The following is a 16,524-nucleotide window of genomic DNA, read 5'->3' as shown; positions in this document are numbered from 1 at the left end:
ATAAATATTTTTGGACGCAAAAAGAAAAAAAAAAAAAAAAAAAAAGCTGTACCATCGCTTATAAGGCTTCCTTCACAATTTTGAATAAATTTGAAGTGAAAAACGAATTGTATATTAGAAATGGGGACCTATAAAATATGATGTATAAAACAAAGGTCTTAAACATTTTTGGATTAAAATTTGTGGACTTCAGCACTTTGAAAAACTTATATACACATATGGTTGTTAACTTAATGAATAAATGTTTTTTTTAATTTTATAGATTATATTTGAAGTTTTTAATATGTGCAAAGGAGAAAAAAAAATTATTTATCACTGTTGATAATCATCACCAATCAAACTAATTGTAAATGTAATAATTATTGATCATCATTAGCTATTAAACTAATTGTAAATGTAATAATTATTAATTGATAGTATTTAATTTTTATTAAATTTTTAATATTAGAAATCTAATATAGGGAAACAAACTATTTAATGGTAATAATAGGCTATTATATTGCTAGGTAGTATATAAATTCCAATTGTACTCTATTATTAACGATGACAAATATCATATTTTTTTTTTAAATGTGAAATATGTCAGTTTTCTCTACTCAAAGAATCACGAAATTGAGGAAAATAAAACATTTTAAAAAAATGAAGGAAATATATTTTCGTGAAAGCATATAAATAATGTAATGTCCTTTATTTGTATTTTCTTAATGGACTTCGATATTCGAAATAGGGGTCAATGCCAAAAAAAAAAAAATATGTATAAACTAATTGATTTTTGGTTCTTCTAGAAACATAAAAGAGTAATATAATTTTAAAAAATAAAATAAAATGACGTATGAGTATGAGGTTTACAATCCATCATCCATGGATGCCAAAGCTGGCCTTAGAAACTGCATAGAAAATACATAATATTGGTTTGAAAATTGACTATTCTTTTTTATACCTTTATATTCTCTAAACCTTAGCCTGATAACAACAACGTTTAATCTATTTCACAATTTTTTTTCGTTAAAAAAAAAAAGAAAACAATGTTTAATCATTTACTAGAATCTAACGTCCAACAAGCATATTCATGCATCCCAATCATAAATTCTTCCCAAAAAAAAAAAAAAAAAAATGCCACAGACACACCATTAAACCATCTTCGACCCCTAACCACTGTCGGATTAACATTAGTTCCAACCAGTATTGAAAAAAAAAAGTGTTTTTACAATTAAAAGACTTTGATTTGCTGCAATACAAATTTACATTGAGCTTCATATACCAGTTTGGAACTGTAAAATTTCACAACTTTTAACAATAATCATTTTTTTAAAAAGGAAAAAAAAAAAAAAAAAAAAACTCAAACTTTGACCAAGTCCTCTCCAAAACAGAAGCTCAGGGAAAGAAGCATCCAGGGTAGGAGGGTGGGTTGGGTTGGGTGGGGTGGGGCTACATAAATCAATTATAAAATTAATTGTTAACTAAAATGTATTGAAGATAAGTAACATTAGATTAAGATATTGATATAAAGCTTAAAGTTTTCTACATAGGAGTAGAAGACAAGCAAGGAAATAAAAAAGCAAGTCAACTGTCTATGTCTCTGTGGTTGGCCAAGGTCTAAAAAGGCGAACATGAAAACCCAAAATTGCAGAGGCCCTTTTTTCTGTTTTTTCCATCACTTTTTGGTAGTTTCTAAGTTCTAATCCAAAAACCCTTTAAGCCAAGCTCTCTAAAAGAAGAAAATAGAGACCCCCCGCGAAGAAGTACAATCCCAATGTCTTTCTCTCTGCAAGTCAGTACTCTATCATATATATTACCCACTGTAGCTACATCTGAGTTTTAATGAAAAAGTGTGATCTTTTTCGTGTCTGAATTGAATATGAGGTTCACTGTCTTTCAGGAATAGAAGTATAGTAGCTGGTTGGCAATTTGTGCCTACCTCGAAAAAGAGAAAGAGAGAGCTAAAAAAACAAACAAAAGATCTCTGCTTTGGCATAAGATCTGTTTTTTTGTTCACAGCCTTGGTTGGGGGTTTTATGTTTTAGGTTCTCTACATTTGAATATTGTTATTTGGTGTTATTTATTGGGGGAAAAAAAAAAAAAAAAAGGTTCCTCTTGGGTGTGAAAGCCTTGGGGGGTTTTGGAAAGAGGGTTCTGTTTTAATGGGGCTTTGCTGGAGCAACCGGATTAAGGCCGAAAGTCCTTCACATACAGGTATACGCAATTCTTGTTCTTATTATAGATGCTAGTTTATTTCGGTAAATTGTCTTTTTGAAGCTTCAGTGAGCTTTTAGTCTGATCAAAATGCACATAGTTCTTCTTCTTCTTGTTTGACCGGTTTGAGTTGTAAATTTTGCTGGTGATCTCTTGTCACTGGCAGAGCATCTGTCTTTATTTCTTGTCATTTCTTAATTTGGATGCTAGCTACTCCTATCTGATATATATAATCTGTGAGACATTTACTGTTGAACGATTTAAAATTCCTAAAACTAATTTAAAAGTTGAAATTGCAAAACATATGTGCTTTTTTGTTTTTTTTTTGGTAAGAGCAAAACGCATCTACAGTTTTAAAGGAGCTATTTAATTTGCCATATATTTAGGTAGATCCCCCTTACTTTTTCAGGAAACTAGAATCATCAATCTCATAATGAAAATTTGAGGTTTTATGTTCAAAGATTTGTGAGTGTTGGAAGTTTTGTGTTGTTCTTTGTAACTCTGCTTTAAGTAAATCTTTCTTAATATGTCTCGTTCGCTTTTTCATTATTTTTATTTATTTTTATTTTTTATTCCTGTAGGCTTTAATTCCAAAAGTGTGAGCAAAGATGGGTTTGGCATTGGTAGTGTGAGTAGTAGCAAATTCTCATCCTCTTCCATACCCATAACTCCTCGGAGTGAGGATGAGATCTTAGAGTCTTCCAAGTTGAAAAGTTTCAGCTTTAGTGAACTCAAAACCGCCACAAGAAACTTTCGTCCGGATAGTGTGCTGGGAGAGGGTGGTTTTGGTTCAGTGTTTAAGGGGTGGATTGATGAGCAAACACTTACAGCTACAAAGCCTGGGACTGGCATCATAATTGCTGTTAAGAGGCTCAACCAAGAAGGATTCCAAGGTCACAAGGAGTGGCTGGTGAGTATAATTTGTGGCCATATTGTAGTCTTGGCTTTTGGGCATCATGTGTATGATTGGTGCATGGTAGTTCTCTGCAAACTTTGAGAATTACTATGCAGGGATATTTCGTTTTGTAGTATCTGTTATGAATTTTGCTTTTAACCTTTGTGATTAGCAAAATGGCAAAGTTTTAACATGAGCAAAGTTGTTAATTTTGCATCAAATGTTAAAAAAATGCAGACAGAAATCAATTACCTGGGCCAGCTATATCATCCTAATCTTGTGAAGTTGATTGGTTACTGCTTGGAGGATGACCATCGACTCCTAGTTTATGAGTATATGCCCAAGGGAAGCATGGAAAACCATCTTTTCAGGAGTGAGTTTCTTTTAAATCTTTGTTGTTCGCTTCACTCCGAACCGTTTCATCCTCACTCTCTCCCCAACAAGTAGACTGCATACCTACTTGTTGTATTATGATGCAACTAAAGCATTAGTTACTTCTCAAACAGGGGGTTCTCACTTCCAGCCGCTTTCTTGGAGTGTGCGGATGACAGTTGCCCTTTCTGCTGCAAGGGGGCTTGCCTTTCTCCATAATGCAGAATCACAAGTCATATACCGTGACTTCAAGACTTCTAATATTTTGCTTGATTCGGTATGCAAAGTCTCAAGCATATTCTGTTCAATTTAATACAATGACTTTGTGAAGTTTTATGGTCTCGTTAGTCTCATATGCTGCCTCCATGTTTCAGAACTATAATGCAAAATTGTCCGACTTTGGGTTGGCAAGGGATGGCCCGACCGGCGACAAAAGTCATGTCTCTACTAGAGTCATGGGAACCCGTGGATATGCTGCTCCAGAGTATTTAGCCACAGGTACTTCTTTCTTTCTTTTTTTTTTTTTTTTTTTTCCTGGAAAAAATACTTCTTTCTTGTTTGATCTTAAAAAATTATATGCCCGCATTTAAGAAGAATGGAAGTGTATCCTGTTTCTTCATTAACTAATTGCATCTTTTTCTTGAATAGGTCATTTGACTGCAAAGAGTGATGTCTACAGTTTTGGAGTTGTTTTTTTAGAAATGTTATCTGGACTACGTGCCATAGACAAGAATCGACCATCCGGACAACACAACCTTGTGGAGTGGGCAAAACCATACTTAAACAATAATCGTAGGATTTTTCATGTCCTGGATGCTCGTCTTCAAGGCCAATACTCAATCAGTCGGGCTCAAAAGGCAGCCAACCTTGCACTCGAATGTCTTGCTGTTGAACCAAAATGCAGGCCAAGTATGGACGAAGTGGTAGCAACACTTGAACAGCTTCAGGACGCAGGTGGCAAAGACAACAATGCAAATGGTCATGGCCAGGCGAAATCCTGCAGAAGCAGCATCAACGATGGTCCTAGACCGACTACTTATCCCAGACCTTCAAATTCTCCACTTTTCGCTTAGGAAAAATTTTCTAATGCCACAAGTAGAAGTCAAGGTCGAGTACCTCTCAAGAGTGTTGATAGTTCAAGCATGTATTATATAAGGAACTCAAGTCTAGTGTATAGTTCAATTAATTTTTGATTTTAACATCAAGTCTGCTTCACAAATGTTATTCAATGACAGAGATTAGAACAAGGGGACAAAGAATTGTTCTGATATGCATTTGGTGGTTGTTTGATTACTTGAAAACAATGAGAAAATGTAATCAGTTTTCTATGAAAATGTGGTTTGATCTTCATTATTTTAAGCATTTAAGATATTCTTTAATGCAAAAAGCTGAGCTACTACATAGGAGTATAGTCCATCGCAAATTTGTTCGGACTATTTTTCTGTTCTTAGAAACAGCAAAGGTGTTGTAATATATCATTTCAAAACCAGAAAATAGTTGGTTTTTATAAACAAGCTTAAGATTTTCCTTATGAAAAGCCTAATCAAAATATTAAGTGAAATTAGTGCAGTTAGTATTGTAATTTATATGCATACATGAAAGTTGTGGATTTAAGATAAGTTGGTATTTTAATATATATGCATATTTGAAAGATAAGGTGGTATTTTAATATATATGCATACTTGAAAGTTGTGGATTCGAAGTACGGATAGAGCAAAATAATTGTAAATGATCAAAACAAAAACAAAAAAAATTATTTAACTACATGATAGTTTTTGCTATTTCGACTCCATAACTCATTTACATGATATTTTTTGTCATTTCGCCCACATGACTCATTCTTACCAGACCCATTCAAAATTCAGATTTTATTAAAGCAACAAATCATATGTACACATAAAATTATGCAAATCAAACTTTTGAACCCCTAGGGATACGTTACCCTAAACCAAGTTTTGGTTTACAAATTATGATGATTGACTTGACTATGATTTATGTGGAATATCCTTTGGACCTGTCTTTGTTTTATGAAGTTTTTTATTTTGATCATGAGCTGTTTTGGACAGCTACACTTGACAGGAAATATATGCTATACTTACCTTTCCATAGACCGTGTGGTCCTCAATATCTTGAATGTAAAAATCAACTCTCTTTCCTCCTAATCAAATTATATTTATATGATAATTTGAATTCAATTCATGAAAACGTGTTTGGAATTCCCATTTGAAAAGGATACATTAAATAAATTCATCAAACCGTATAAAAAATTTGGAAAAGTCTTTTTTATGATAATTATTAAAAAAAAAAGAAAAAAAAAAGAAAAAAGAAAAGTATAGAGTATAATAATCATTGGGCAATCATATATGTGAGCTGGGACAAAGAATTATGGATGTTCTAGAAAGTGATAATTGACCTGTTCCTATTACACATGGGCTTTGGTGATCCAAACAATTAAAGGGCCGAGGAAACATTTTTTCAATTTGATTTTGTTGACCCAAATTACCGAACCCATTTAAATTTTTGTAGAAATTAATATATTACATAGTTACATAGAAAAGACCAACACAATAAAAATGTCTTCATAGTCTCTATTGCTTAAAGAATTTAATTAGAAAATGGTACCCTTTTTTTTTCTTTTTTCTTTTTTTTTAAATAAAACTAGAAGTTAGTTTCTTTCTTCTGCTATATTTTGAAGAAAGAAGAAAGAAAACCCAAGGGAGAGAAAGAAAGAGACAGACTGAGAAATAGCAAGTTGTACACTGAAGGTATTGTTTCTTGAAGCCCAAGGCATCAATCAAAGAAAATTTTATCGGTAAGCTTTTTGTGCTTCCATTTCATATATGTATATGCTTTAAGTTTTCATTGAATCACGAATTATTCAATATCTTTAATTAATTTGAGTTCTGAAAAAAAGCTTTCGATTTTCAATGCGGCAATGCCTGCCTGCTTGAAAATTTGCAGTTAAGATGAATTTCTGTCTTTGTCAAAAGGTATGGAAAATCAAGATCTTAGATCCAGCTTGGTCTAAAGGTCAGTCAAACCAATTAATGCTTTAATTTTTATATTGCATGCATAAATTGAACTTGGGTTCACTGTCATTCAGGATATGATTATAGGAGATAGATGAGAATTTCAATTTGTGCCTACCTCAGATTACCAAAACAAAAAAATAAAATAAAACAAAGGAAACTGTCGTTTTATAGCTTCATTGAGCTTTTAGTGTGATTGAAAACATAAATATTCTGCTTTACTACTAATTGTCTTTTTTTATTTGAGCTAGTTAGTTGTAAATTTTCACAGTGACCTTATATGTTTTGGAAGAGAATCTGCCTTTACTTGTTTAGTATTACGCAATTTTATAAAGTCTAAATTGTTTATAATATTCTCTGTGTTATTTCTTAACTAGGATGCCAAGCTACTGCTATCTAATATACAATCTGAAAGACATTTTTTGTTGAACAATTTAGAATTCCTAATAACAAATTTAAAAGTTGAAACTGCACTATACATGTACCTTGTTTTAAGTTTTAAAGGAACTATTTAATAGGTAATATATTAAGGTGGATCCCCTTTTATTTCATTACCTTACTTCTATTCAATTTCTGAACAATACTTTGAAGAAATGTTGTGCACATTTTTATACTTTTCAGGAGACTAGAATCAATCTCATAGTGTAAATTTGAGGCTTTGGTGCTTTGACATTTAGCGGGCAGTGAAAGTTATTATTGTGTTTTTGAGACCCTTGCTTCAAGTGAAACTTTTTTAATATGCATTTGCTTTTTTCTGTATGATATAATCGCAGAAGTGTGCGCAAAGACTGGTTTAGCACTGGTAGCAAAAGTGGTAGTAAGTTGTCATAACCACGACTTCTCAGAGTGAGGGTGAGATCTTAGAGTCCTCCAACTTGAAAGGTTTGGAAAGAAAGCAGTTTGAAATGAAAATTTGAGATTCAACGTGGAGTATCCAGGAGATGAACAATAAAAATACAAGCTTACATTTCATATAATGGACAAGCATAAGCTATCTAAGGACGTATTTGTTGGGGGAATCCTAGTATTTTTAACCCATAATATATAATCTTTACTTAGCAAAAAATTTAGATTCTATAATATTGCTTGACTGTAATTTGGTGTTAATGCAGGATCCATGTGTAGGATGTAATTTCCTTAGGAGTGGAGACAGGAATGGCTGAACTTCGAAGAGGCAAATAATATAGAGTTGTCCTTGCTGACTGAACCTATGCTGGAGATACCTGTGTTGCTGTAACATTCACCTTAAATATGCCTAACCAAATAATTAACAGATTATTTTAATTTGGTTGATTAATATTCAATGTTAACTATATCTTACTTGTTTCCTTGGAATAGCCCGATGACGAAGTTTGTTGTTTTCTCAAACAGAGGATATGTGTTCCGATACTCAATCCCAATATCAATACTCCAAAAATATATATAAAAAAAAAATTCAAAAAAAAAAAAAAACTATTCCAATGCCCACAGAAGGCCTTGTGATTGTGAGCACGACACAAGGGACTCCTCTAGTATTTTTCCTTTTTAATTAGTTCAGACAGAATGATTTTGTATGAAACATTAATATTATTTCATTATTTTAATATTTGATTATAAAATATAAATATCATTACTATATAGCTAATACTTTTTCCTTTTTTTTTCTTTTTTTTAAGAATTTGACTATACAGCTAATATTAGAGTCGTCCAAAATTTGATAAAATTTAACCTCATCACTTGTTTAACTTTTGCTGATCAAAATCACTATCCATCATAAAATCTCATGTAATATATACATATGCCCACGTTCACTCCTATTTTAGCCTCATTATTTGTTTAACTTTTGCGGATCAAAATTACTACCTATCATAAAATCTCATGTAACATGTACATACGCCCACGTTCACTACTATTTTAGCCTCATCATTTGTTAAATTTTTACTGATTAAAATCACTATCCACCATGACAAAGAGGATAATTTTAATGATTGAGCATTTTTATTTATGCCATAAAAACATAGGCTCAAATCATAGGTATACAGGGATTTAAGATGATTTGTAATATCTAAAAGAAATAAAAAATGTACTATCCACCATAAAATCTCATGTAACATGTATGTATGCGTATTCACTACAATGGAATGGAGGAGTAGAACAACTAAATTATACAATGCTAAGTGGGTTAATACTTAATTAAGATGAACATTAATTAATATTTTGTTTCCTTTACTTTTCTGTTTCATTATTATTGTTGGGTTAATACTTAATTAAGATGAACATTACTTAATTTTTTTTCCTTAACTTTTCTGTTTCATTATTATTATTATTATTATTATTGGTGAATAATTAAAAGTCGACCGTGAGATGCTAAATTTTACAATTGGACATTGAGAATACATTAGAAAATCTTATGGACTTGTTCTTCATGTGAACGACCAAACATGGACTTCTGAACTGATTTACCAACCCAGCCGATGGACTTTAAAGTCCCAAAGGACGTGGGATGTATAGGCAGGCCAGAAAAGCATACCAAAATGGCGGGGATTGAAACCAATATAGAAGAAAAGCATTGTATTGGGCTCCAATGAATAGTTTTGTTTCTCGTTAGCACTTGGACTATTGAATAGCTCTTTTTTGAAAATTAATTGGTATACATTATTGGCCGGCTTACCTCTAAGCTATAGCCTTTAGAATAGACCTCAATTCAACAGTTTTTGGGCAAACAATGGAGCTTAAATTTCAAATTATAATTCTTCTGAAATAGTATTTTTTAGGATAAAAATATCCCTTACTGATATTAACAAACTCAGCATCCATTAACGCATTAGCAATGGGGCTTAAAATCTAGCCTCAAATTGATGAAGCAAAGCTTTTGTTAAGATTCCCAACTTGAAGCAAGCACAATAAAATATTTTGGTATATATTCAAATTCCATCATCAGGACTATCCATACATATACATATAGTTCTATATATACACCTCAAAAAATCCCATTTGTGTGAGAATATTTGCATAGTTGTTGAAAAATCTCTATGAGATTAATCTTGGTAAGTAATAATTCACTTTCTTTGCCAGATATGTGGAAACAAAAATGTATGAATTAGGTCAGCATATATAGCACCCTTTTCTTTTCGTCACCGAAAGTTGTTGATAATGTTGGGATAAGGCATAAATGCCATTTCTGCTTTACTAGCTTGATATAGTTTTCTTCCTTTTAAGCTCCAATGGCATCCAAACCATACCAAATCAAGCCCGATAGGCTCCGATCAACCCCTGCCTCATCAGTATTGACCATGTGTAACCCATATACTCCCATAAACGAATAAAGTCATCGGCACCGCTGTAAGGTCACGATTCGTGCTGGATGGCTTTACCTACTGCCAAGTAACACCATGTGGCACATGTGTAGTGTGGCAGTTGCTTGACCTGTCCAATACCTACTGCGCCACATCATCAATGTTCAACCAAAGAAATTTATTATTTTGTAATATTAGAAATACTAAATTGTTTATCCTAATTATTTATTTATTGAATGATATAACAATGTATTAGTGATTGAAAATTCATATAATCTAATCATAAATAAATTAGTTCTTAAATAAATAAGACGAACCAATTCTAATCAATGAAATACTGTCAAGTAATTCAGTTAATGATTTGAAAAACAATTGACTATATCTAGCATCATTGATTGATTATTAGGCATTAAAATAAACAAAATGTTAATCTGAAATGTTATAAATGCCTTTTTTTTTTTTCTTTTTTTTTTCTTTTTCTCATATAAGGTTTTAGTTTTATAAAAAATACTAAAAAGATAATTAATAATCACAACACTAACTGCTACGATGATTGATCACACATTGTGATAAATAACAGCATTCTGAAAAAATAAAACTGTGTCGTTCTTGATCCTGACAACTTATATAGATCTCATCAAGAAGTATTATTGTGTCAAACAACACAATGATAATTTTTTAAAAGTTAAAACTATAAATTTCATGATTTAAATTGGATAACAATATTTCAAGATTTAAAACATAATCATTGATCTTAATTTGGTCTGGTTTTTTAGAGTGAAGTAGTGCATTTTAGGAGCACATATAATTGGTGAGCCTATAAAAGAAGAGTTTGAGATGTGAGGAGGTTTTGATTGATTCAGACAGAGCTTTCACACTAGGACCCCTGGGAAACAAGCTTTCCCAGTGCACGTTGAATTATGATGTTGGGTGGATTTGAATCTAACTGAAAGTCCAAGTACTGGCTAGCAAAAGGTTCAATAGGCCTTGTTACTAGGACCCCCATGTGGGCTTGGCCTAAAATCAAGGTCGAGGTCCACAATTGATTGACAAGTTGATGGGGTATTATAGTACTTTCACAAGCATTAATACATGGGTTATAAATCAATTTTATTGAGGATGGATTTATTCAACCTATAAAATTTATTAGGCGCCCTATATTTTTTTATGATTTTTTATATTTCAAAAATACGTATATACCAAACAAATAGCATCAGGTTACATATACCAAACAAATCAATATTGGATAGATTATATGTACTGCATTTTTAATGATAGATAAAAAAATCAAACTGAATTGTATACAAACTAAAGGTATTAATGTGTTCCAGTATATACATGCTGAGCGAATTTGTATTGTTCAGTTTACATATATTGCATCTTAAAGGTAAAACTAACATTTTTTTTTTAATATATGAAGCAAAAATAAAATTTAATAGAAATGTGTGTAAAATAATGTACCTTAATTTTTTTTTTATAATATGAATTGAACTACCTTTCTTGAAACTTTTTAAACCATATAATTGAAGTATGCAGAATTTCTATAAAGATTGATGGCCATAAAATAATAAACTATTTTTAATCGAAAATCAACTTTTTCTTTTTTCTTTTTCTGGAATAGACATTTAAAAATAGCAATGGATTGTCAACGATAAGAAAGGAATTATTCGTTTTAAGTTTATATTATTATCCTTACTCTTTCAAAAGGTCAAACTAAAAAGAAGTAGCAAAAAGATTTTGTCCCACCAATTATAACTTCACAGACAATATTATGCGTCTGGTTTAAGTAAAGACGCAAAAGGAATTTCAAACAATAGGCACTAAAAAATTAAACCCAAAAGGTAAATAGTAATAAACCAAGAAAAAGAAAGAGAATAATAAATGGACAACTCAGTGCCAGTGGAGCAGCACATGGTGCCCTAAACATCTACCGACAAAGAGTGGGTCTATTTGTATCGTCTGCTTAAAGACTTATTTACTTGTACCTCATCTTGTCCATTTGGCGAAGGCAATGGCTTTTATTTGCTCTTACTCTCCTATCAATGTCCAAAAAAGCTACACATTTCTCTCAATTTTCATTGGATTAAAAGTGTTCTTAATGCTCAAGAATAATTCTTATTCATTTACACCATCAACTTCCAATTTTTCCAGGGTCATTAAGAAAAATAAAAATATTATCTTCAACTCAAGAGAATCTCGTATTAAAAGGATAGATTTTACCACAGAATATCACTTCAATGGATTAAAAAGCAATACATTTGGTAACAAATTGTCATTAATCGAAATGGTTAAGTCTAAAACAAAATTTATGAGGCATTTTGAATGAATAAGCAGAGGCAGCTCCATAAATTTCTTCTTATAAAGGAATAGAAGGTACATTTAAAAAATTATGATATTACCTTCAACGCAAAGGTACATTTAAAAAATTATGATATTACCTTCAACGCAAAGAATCTCGTATTAAAGAGATAGATAGATTTTACCACAGAATATCAATTGAAGGGTTTAAAAAGCACTACATTTGGTAACAAATTGTCATTAATCGAAATGGTTAGTCAAAAACAAAATTTATGAGGCATTGTGATTGAACAAGTAGAGGTAGCTCCATAAATTTCTTCTACTAAAGGAATAAAAGGTACATTTAATAAATATAGTATTATTAATACCATGTACTATAACAACAATCACAACCAACAGGCTACAGGCTTATGTAGCCCACAACCACGAACACCCTCGCTGCCACACCTTCCACATTGGCATGGTTAGCTACTGCTCTCTTATTCCTGTTTGATAAAAGTCCTCAATGGGGTTGTATTTCCTTCCATAATATTTTCTAAACAATACCCATTTAGTATATATATGGGTAAAATACATCAAACCCACATAAAGATTAAAAACATAACAACGAAAACTTATATTATAAATTATATATCAAAGAGAGCTGCGGGCTACATGCTCTTCTTGCACAGCCGCTTCAGCTCCTACAAGTTTTTTCCAAGGCTGGTTTGGGAAATTTCACCAGCCCCTACTTAAACAAAAACACACCTCCAAAGTCATTTAAAAAAAGGAAAAAGTAAAAAAGTCACCAAAGTGGTGAACTTTTCCTGCCTACCATAATTGTTCACTCTCTTTCCCGTCAAATCCTACCCACAAAAGACCCATTAAAAACCCAACTATTAACTTTTACTCCCACCACCTCAAATTTTTCCCGGGAAAATAAAGGAAAATTTGAAGGCGGGAAACACTTGAAAGTTAAAAATAAGAAAATTATATATATATATTAAAAAAAAGCAACAACTCTTTTTTTTTTTTTTTTTTCAGACTCGGAAATTCTTTCCGGAGTAAGTTTGACCGAACTGCCAATTAGCTGGAGCCACGTTCCATGAAGTGGATTGACGCCTGTCACTTGCCCTGACCCTGAAGGAAAGAGCCTGGCCCACTAACACTGCATTGGACTGCCAGTTCTGGCCCCAGTTTCGGCTCATCCTCATCCAACCGGTCTTTGATCCTTTGATCGAGACGGACACGATGTCCCCTGCACCCGCAACGTTGGTTACCAAAACCAAGTTGAAGTAACGGAAGCCGTTGATCGTGAATCTGATCCCTCCCTTCTTTCTGCATGGCACACTATACAAAAACAACACGGAAAACAGTAATTATGGGTAAATTATTGGACTTTTACAGTTTACTGCTACTGCTGGTGGTTAAAAATTTTTTCACACAAAAAAAAAAAAGGGTAAAACCCTAGGGTTTGGGTTTTGACTGGGTTTTTGCAAAGTCCCAAAAAGTTAACGCCTTTTGATATATTTTGATGAGTGACCCAACACATGCGTAGGAGGGCGTGAAAATAAAGTCTCGGATTTTCTGACCTTTCCATCACTGCCCCATCCTGATTTTCCGGGAAAATTTAACGTCACTAAATTGACGATTCTGTCCTCCATGTACTAAATTTTCTGTTTACGACACTACCCTCGGAAGATAGCGAAAACTACCAAACAAACCATGAGCTCATCTTTATGACGTAGTAACAAGGTTTATGAAAAATTGAGCGCTTTATTTTTATGCTAAGGATAAGATTCGTGACAACAAATAAATAGAGGGTATATTGGTCATCAGATTTTGATGAGTAAGCAAAGCCGAAAACCCACCGAAAGGTAACCTAATACTAAAAAAGCGAACGGATTTCCGTTGGTTCTATTTGGGTAAAACGACAGAGACCTGACGGATTCTCAACAAACACTGCACTGCCAACTGATAAGATTCTATGACATATAGGCCCCTGTTTGCTTCCCGAGAAACTTCAGCATTTTCCTCTGTTTGGTTTCTAGGAAAACAGTGATCTACCACTATAGCCAAAAACATGACTGGTTTACAAGAACTGTTAATTAAAAAATCAAACTTCCATTCAAGATAACCGTATGCTAAACATGCTTTAAAGTAAAAGCCATAAAATTAATACTAAACAAGATTTTAAAAAATAGCCTTTTTCTTCTCGGAAAGTAAACAGGAAACTTAAATGCAATTAAAAACTACGTCAAAAAAGAGTCCGACCAAACCACACACACGGGGAAAGAAAAAGTGGAATCAAGGTCCGAAAAGCACCAAATAAGAAATCTGAAACGGAGAGAAGATATTTTTTTACTTTTGTTACTCACCGGCGGAAAGAGACGGGAACAATTCCTGCCTTGTACTCGGCGATTTGGAGGAACATGGGCATGGCGAGGTCGAAGTGGGTTCGAGGAGGATTGCACCAGCCGCCATTGTCGCTCGGCAGAGCATAATTTGGTGGGCAAAAGTTAGTGGCAGTGACGAGAATGGAGGGGTTTCCTGGTTTGCACCATTTATTGTCGTTCACGCACTTGATCTCGAAGCAAGCTCCACAGCTGAGGCCATTGTTGAACAAAGCAGTGCTGAGCGCCGCTGTGTTCACTCCGTAGCCTTGGCTGTAAAGGTTTCCGTATCCACAAGCACCACCTACGAAGAAAAACACCATTCAGCGACTCTAAAACCCAAAACTACATCTGGGATTTAGAAAGCTAGCAAAATAAAAATAAAAACCATTTTGCAGTTTAATTAGTTTAAATCTAAAGAAAACGAATTGGGTCTGAAAAGTTTGATTTCCAAGAACAGGGCAAAACAGGGGAACAGTTAAATCTGAAAAAGAAAAAAAAAATGCAGAAGTTCAAGACAAAATTTGTGAGATCCTAGCGCAAAATGCTCAAGCAACTTGGCAAAAATAATTAGTAATTTAGGAAATATAGACAATAAACAGAGCAAAGCACATGAAAATGAAGCATCAAATGAAGATGGAAAACAACAGAGAAAAGACATATACAGAGAAGAAAGGAGTATAGAATACCCATAGTTCCAGAGGCGTCGCTGCCGCCATAGAAAGTAGCATGGGCGTCCTCCCATGTTCCTCCGGAGTAAATACCAGGGATTCTAGCAGTAGCCGCCATGAAAAGGGACAGTAGAGAAGCAATGCAGAGAGCATTCATGAAGGCCATTGCGAGAGAAAGAAGAAGGACAGAGAGAGAGAGAAGATTTGGTTGGGTTGGGGCGAATGGAAAGCGAGAAGGAGTAGGGGGTACTTATGGAGGCCGAGAAAGGCAATTACCGGGGCGTTGAGGAATCTGCAGTGGGAGGCAAGGGTCTGAAAATTATGACCACGTAATTAATACTGCTTTTGCCAGTCCTTTACTCCCTCTATCAATTACTTTTATCTTTTTTAAAAAATATATATATTTTTAAAATTTTTCTGCTTATTTTGCAAGTAATGGGGTTATGTTATGTGACCCATTCATTGAGGAAACATAAATTGAAAATTCCATGTGCACCACTAGCACATATGGGCAATTCAATTTTCATGTTGATTTTCTTTGGTCTTATTGGAAGAAGCACATGCACCTTAAAAATCAATTGAAATTTAATTTTTAGAGGATACCCCATTTCTTCCATTCCACATTTTTATTTGATGTAACATTTTTAAGAATCTAAATGAGTCACCCAAAAGTAATCCAATTTTTTATTTAATGAAACAGCTTGACACTTATTCGACCAAAATTTTTGTACCAAGTTTGGTAATCGAATATGGGAGCTTAAAACAAATTGACGAAACGTTTGTGGTCATTTTCCGTATTTGATGGGTACTTTTTCTAATTTGTGAGCCAGTGTGAAGCTAATAACTAGCCACGTAAGTAAAGTCAAACAATTCCTATTTGGTCTTAATAGTGAGCAAATTAATGATTCTACCAAAAACAAAAACAAAAAATAAAAAAATTAATATTCTCCTTGCTATATCAAATTTAATGGAGTATTGGGTTTGTTTTGGTCATTGAATGCTTTTTTCTTTCCTTTTCCCGGTAAATTAGTCATTGAATGCTTAATTATGTAATATTCCACTGCCATGAAAATTTTGAATTTGGAATTATACCCTCATGTATTCTCTTCCAAAAATTATAACCCACAGAAGTTAAAAGGTTAGAAACACATTGCTTTAATCACAAGCCGAAAAATCAATGGCTGTGATTTGATCTATGTTTTGGCCTGACTTTCACTTTTGCCTATTTTCCATGTTAAAAGAAAAAAACAAAAATCGAAACGAGAGTTAAATGAAGGAATCCTATATGTTAGGTGTAACCAAGCAAACCTTAACTAGGAGCCGCAAAGAGAAAGTTAAACCCATAAAAAAAGGGTAAAAATACAAAAGTAAAAAATAATAATAATAATAATAAATAAATAAAATACAATAATTAAAAAA

At 33.0% G+C, this 16,524-nt stretch overlaps 2 protein-coding genes across 2 annotated transcripts; one reads left to right on the top strand and one right to left on the bottom strand.

The window, feature by feature from the left end:
* Positions 1-1,514: 1,514 nt before the first annotated feature.
* Positions 1,515-4,813, top strand: LOC107430637 (receptor-like cytoplasmic kinase 176). The gene is made up of 6 exons (XM_060818488.1): positions 1,515-2,193; positions 2,775-3,103; positions 3,326-3,461; positions 3,595-3,737; positions 3,835-3,958; positions 4,109-4,813. The coding sequence occupies exons 1-6, from the start codon at positions 2,142-2,144 to the stop codon at positions 4,531-4,533; spliced, it is 1,209 nt and encodes a 402-aa protein (XP_060674471.1). The 5' UTR covers positions 1,515-2,141; the 3' UTR covers positions 4,534-4,813.
* A 7,841-nt stretch (positions 4,814-12,654) lies between these two features.
* LOC107430635 (expansin-A3) lies at positions 12,655-15,425 on the bottom strand. Its single transcript, XM_016041499.4, has 3 exons — positions 15,124-15,425; positions 14,420-14,738; positions 12,655-13,391 (listed from the first exon to the last, which is right to left on the bottom strand). Exons 1-3 carry the CDS (start codon positions 15,269-15,271, stop codon positions 13,082-13,084), a joined length of 777 nt encoding a protein of 258 aa, XP_015896985.1. The 5' UTR covers positions 15,272-15,425; the 3' UTR covers positions 12,655-13,081.
* Positions 15,426-16,524: the final 1,099 nt, after the last annotated feature.

The sequence above is a fragment of the Ziziphus jujuba genome, chromosome 6 (assembly GCF_031755915.1).
Source record: "Ziziphus jujuba cultivar Dongzao chromosome 6, ASM3175591v1".
In the NCBI taxonomy this organism is placed as follows: Eukaryota; Viridiplantae; Streptophyta; class Magnoliopsida; order Rosales; family Rhamnaceae; genus Ziziphus; species Ziziphus jujuba.
This window is presented reverse-complemented; position numbering and strand designations above follow the sequence as displayed.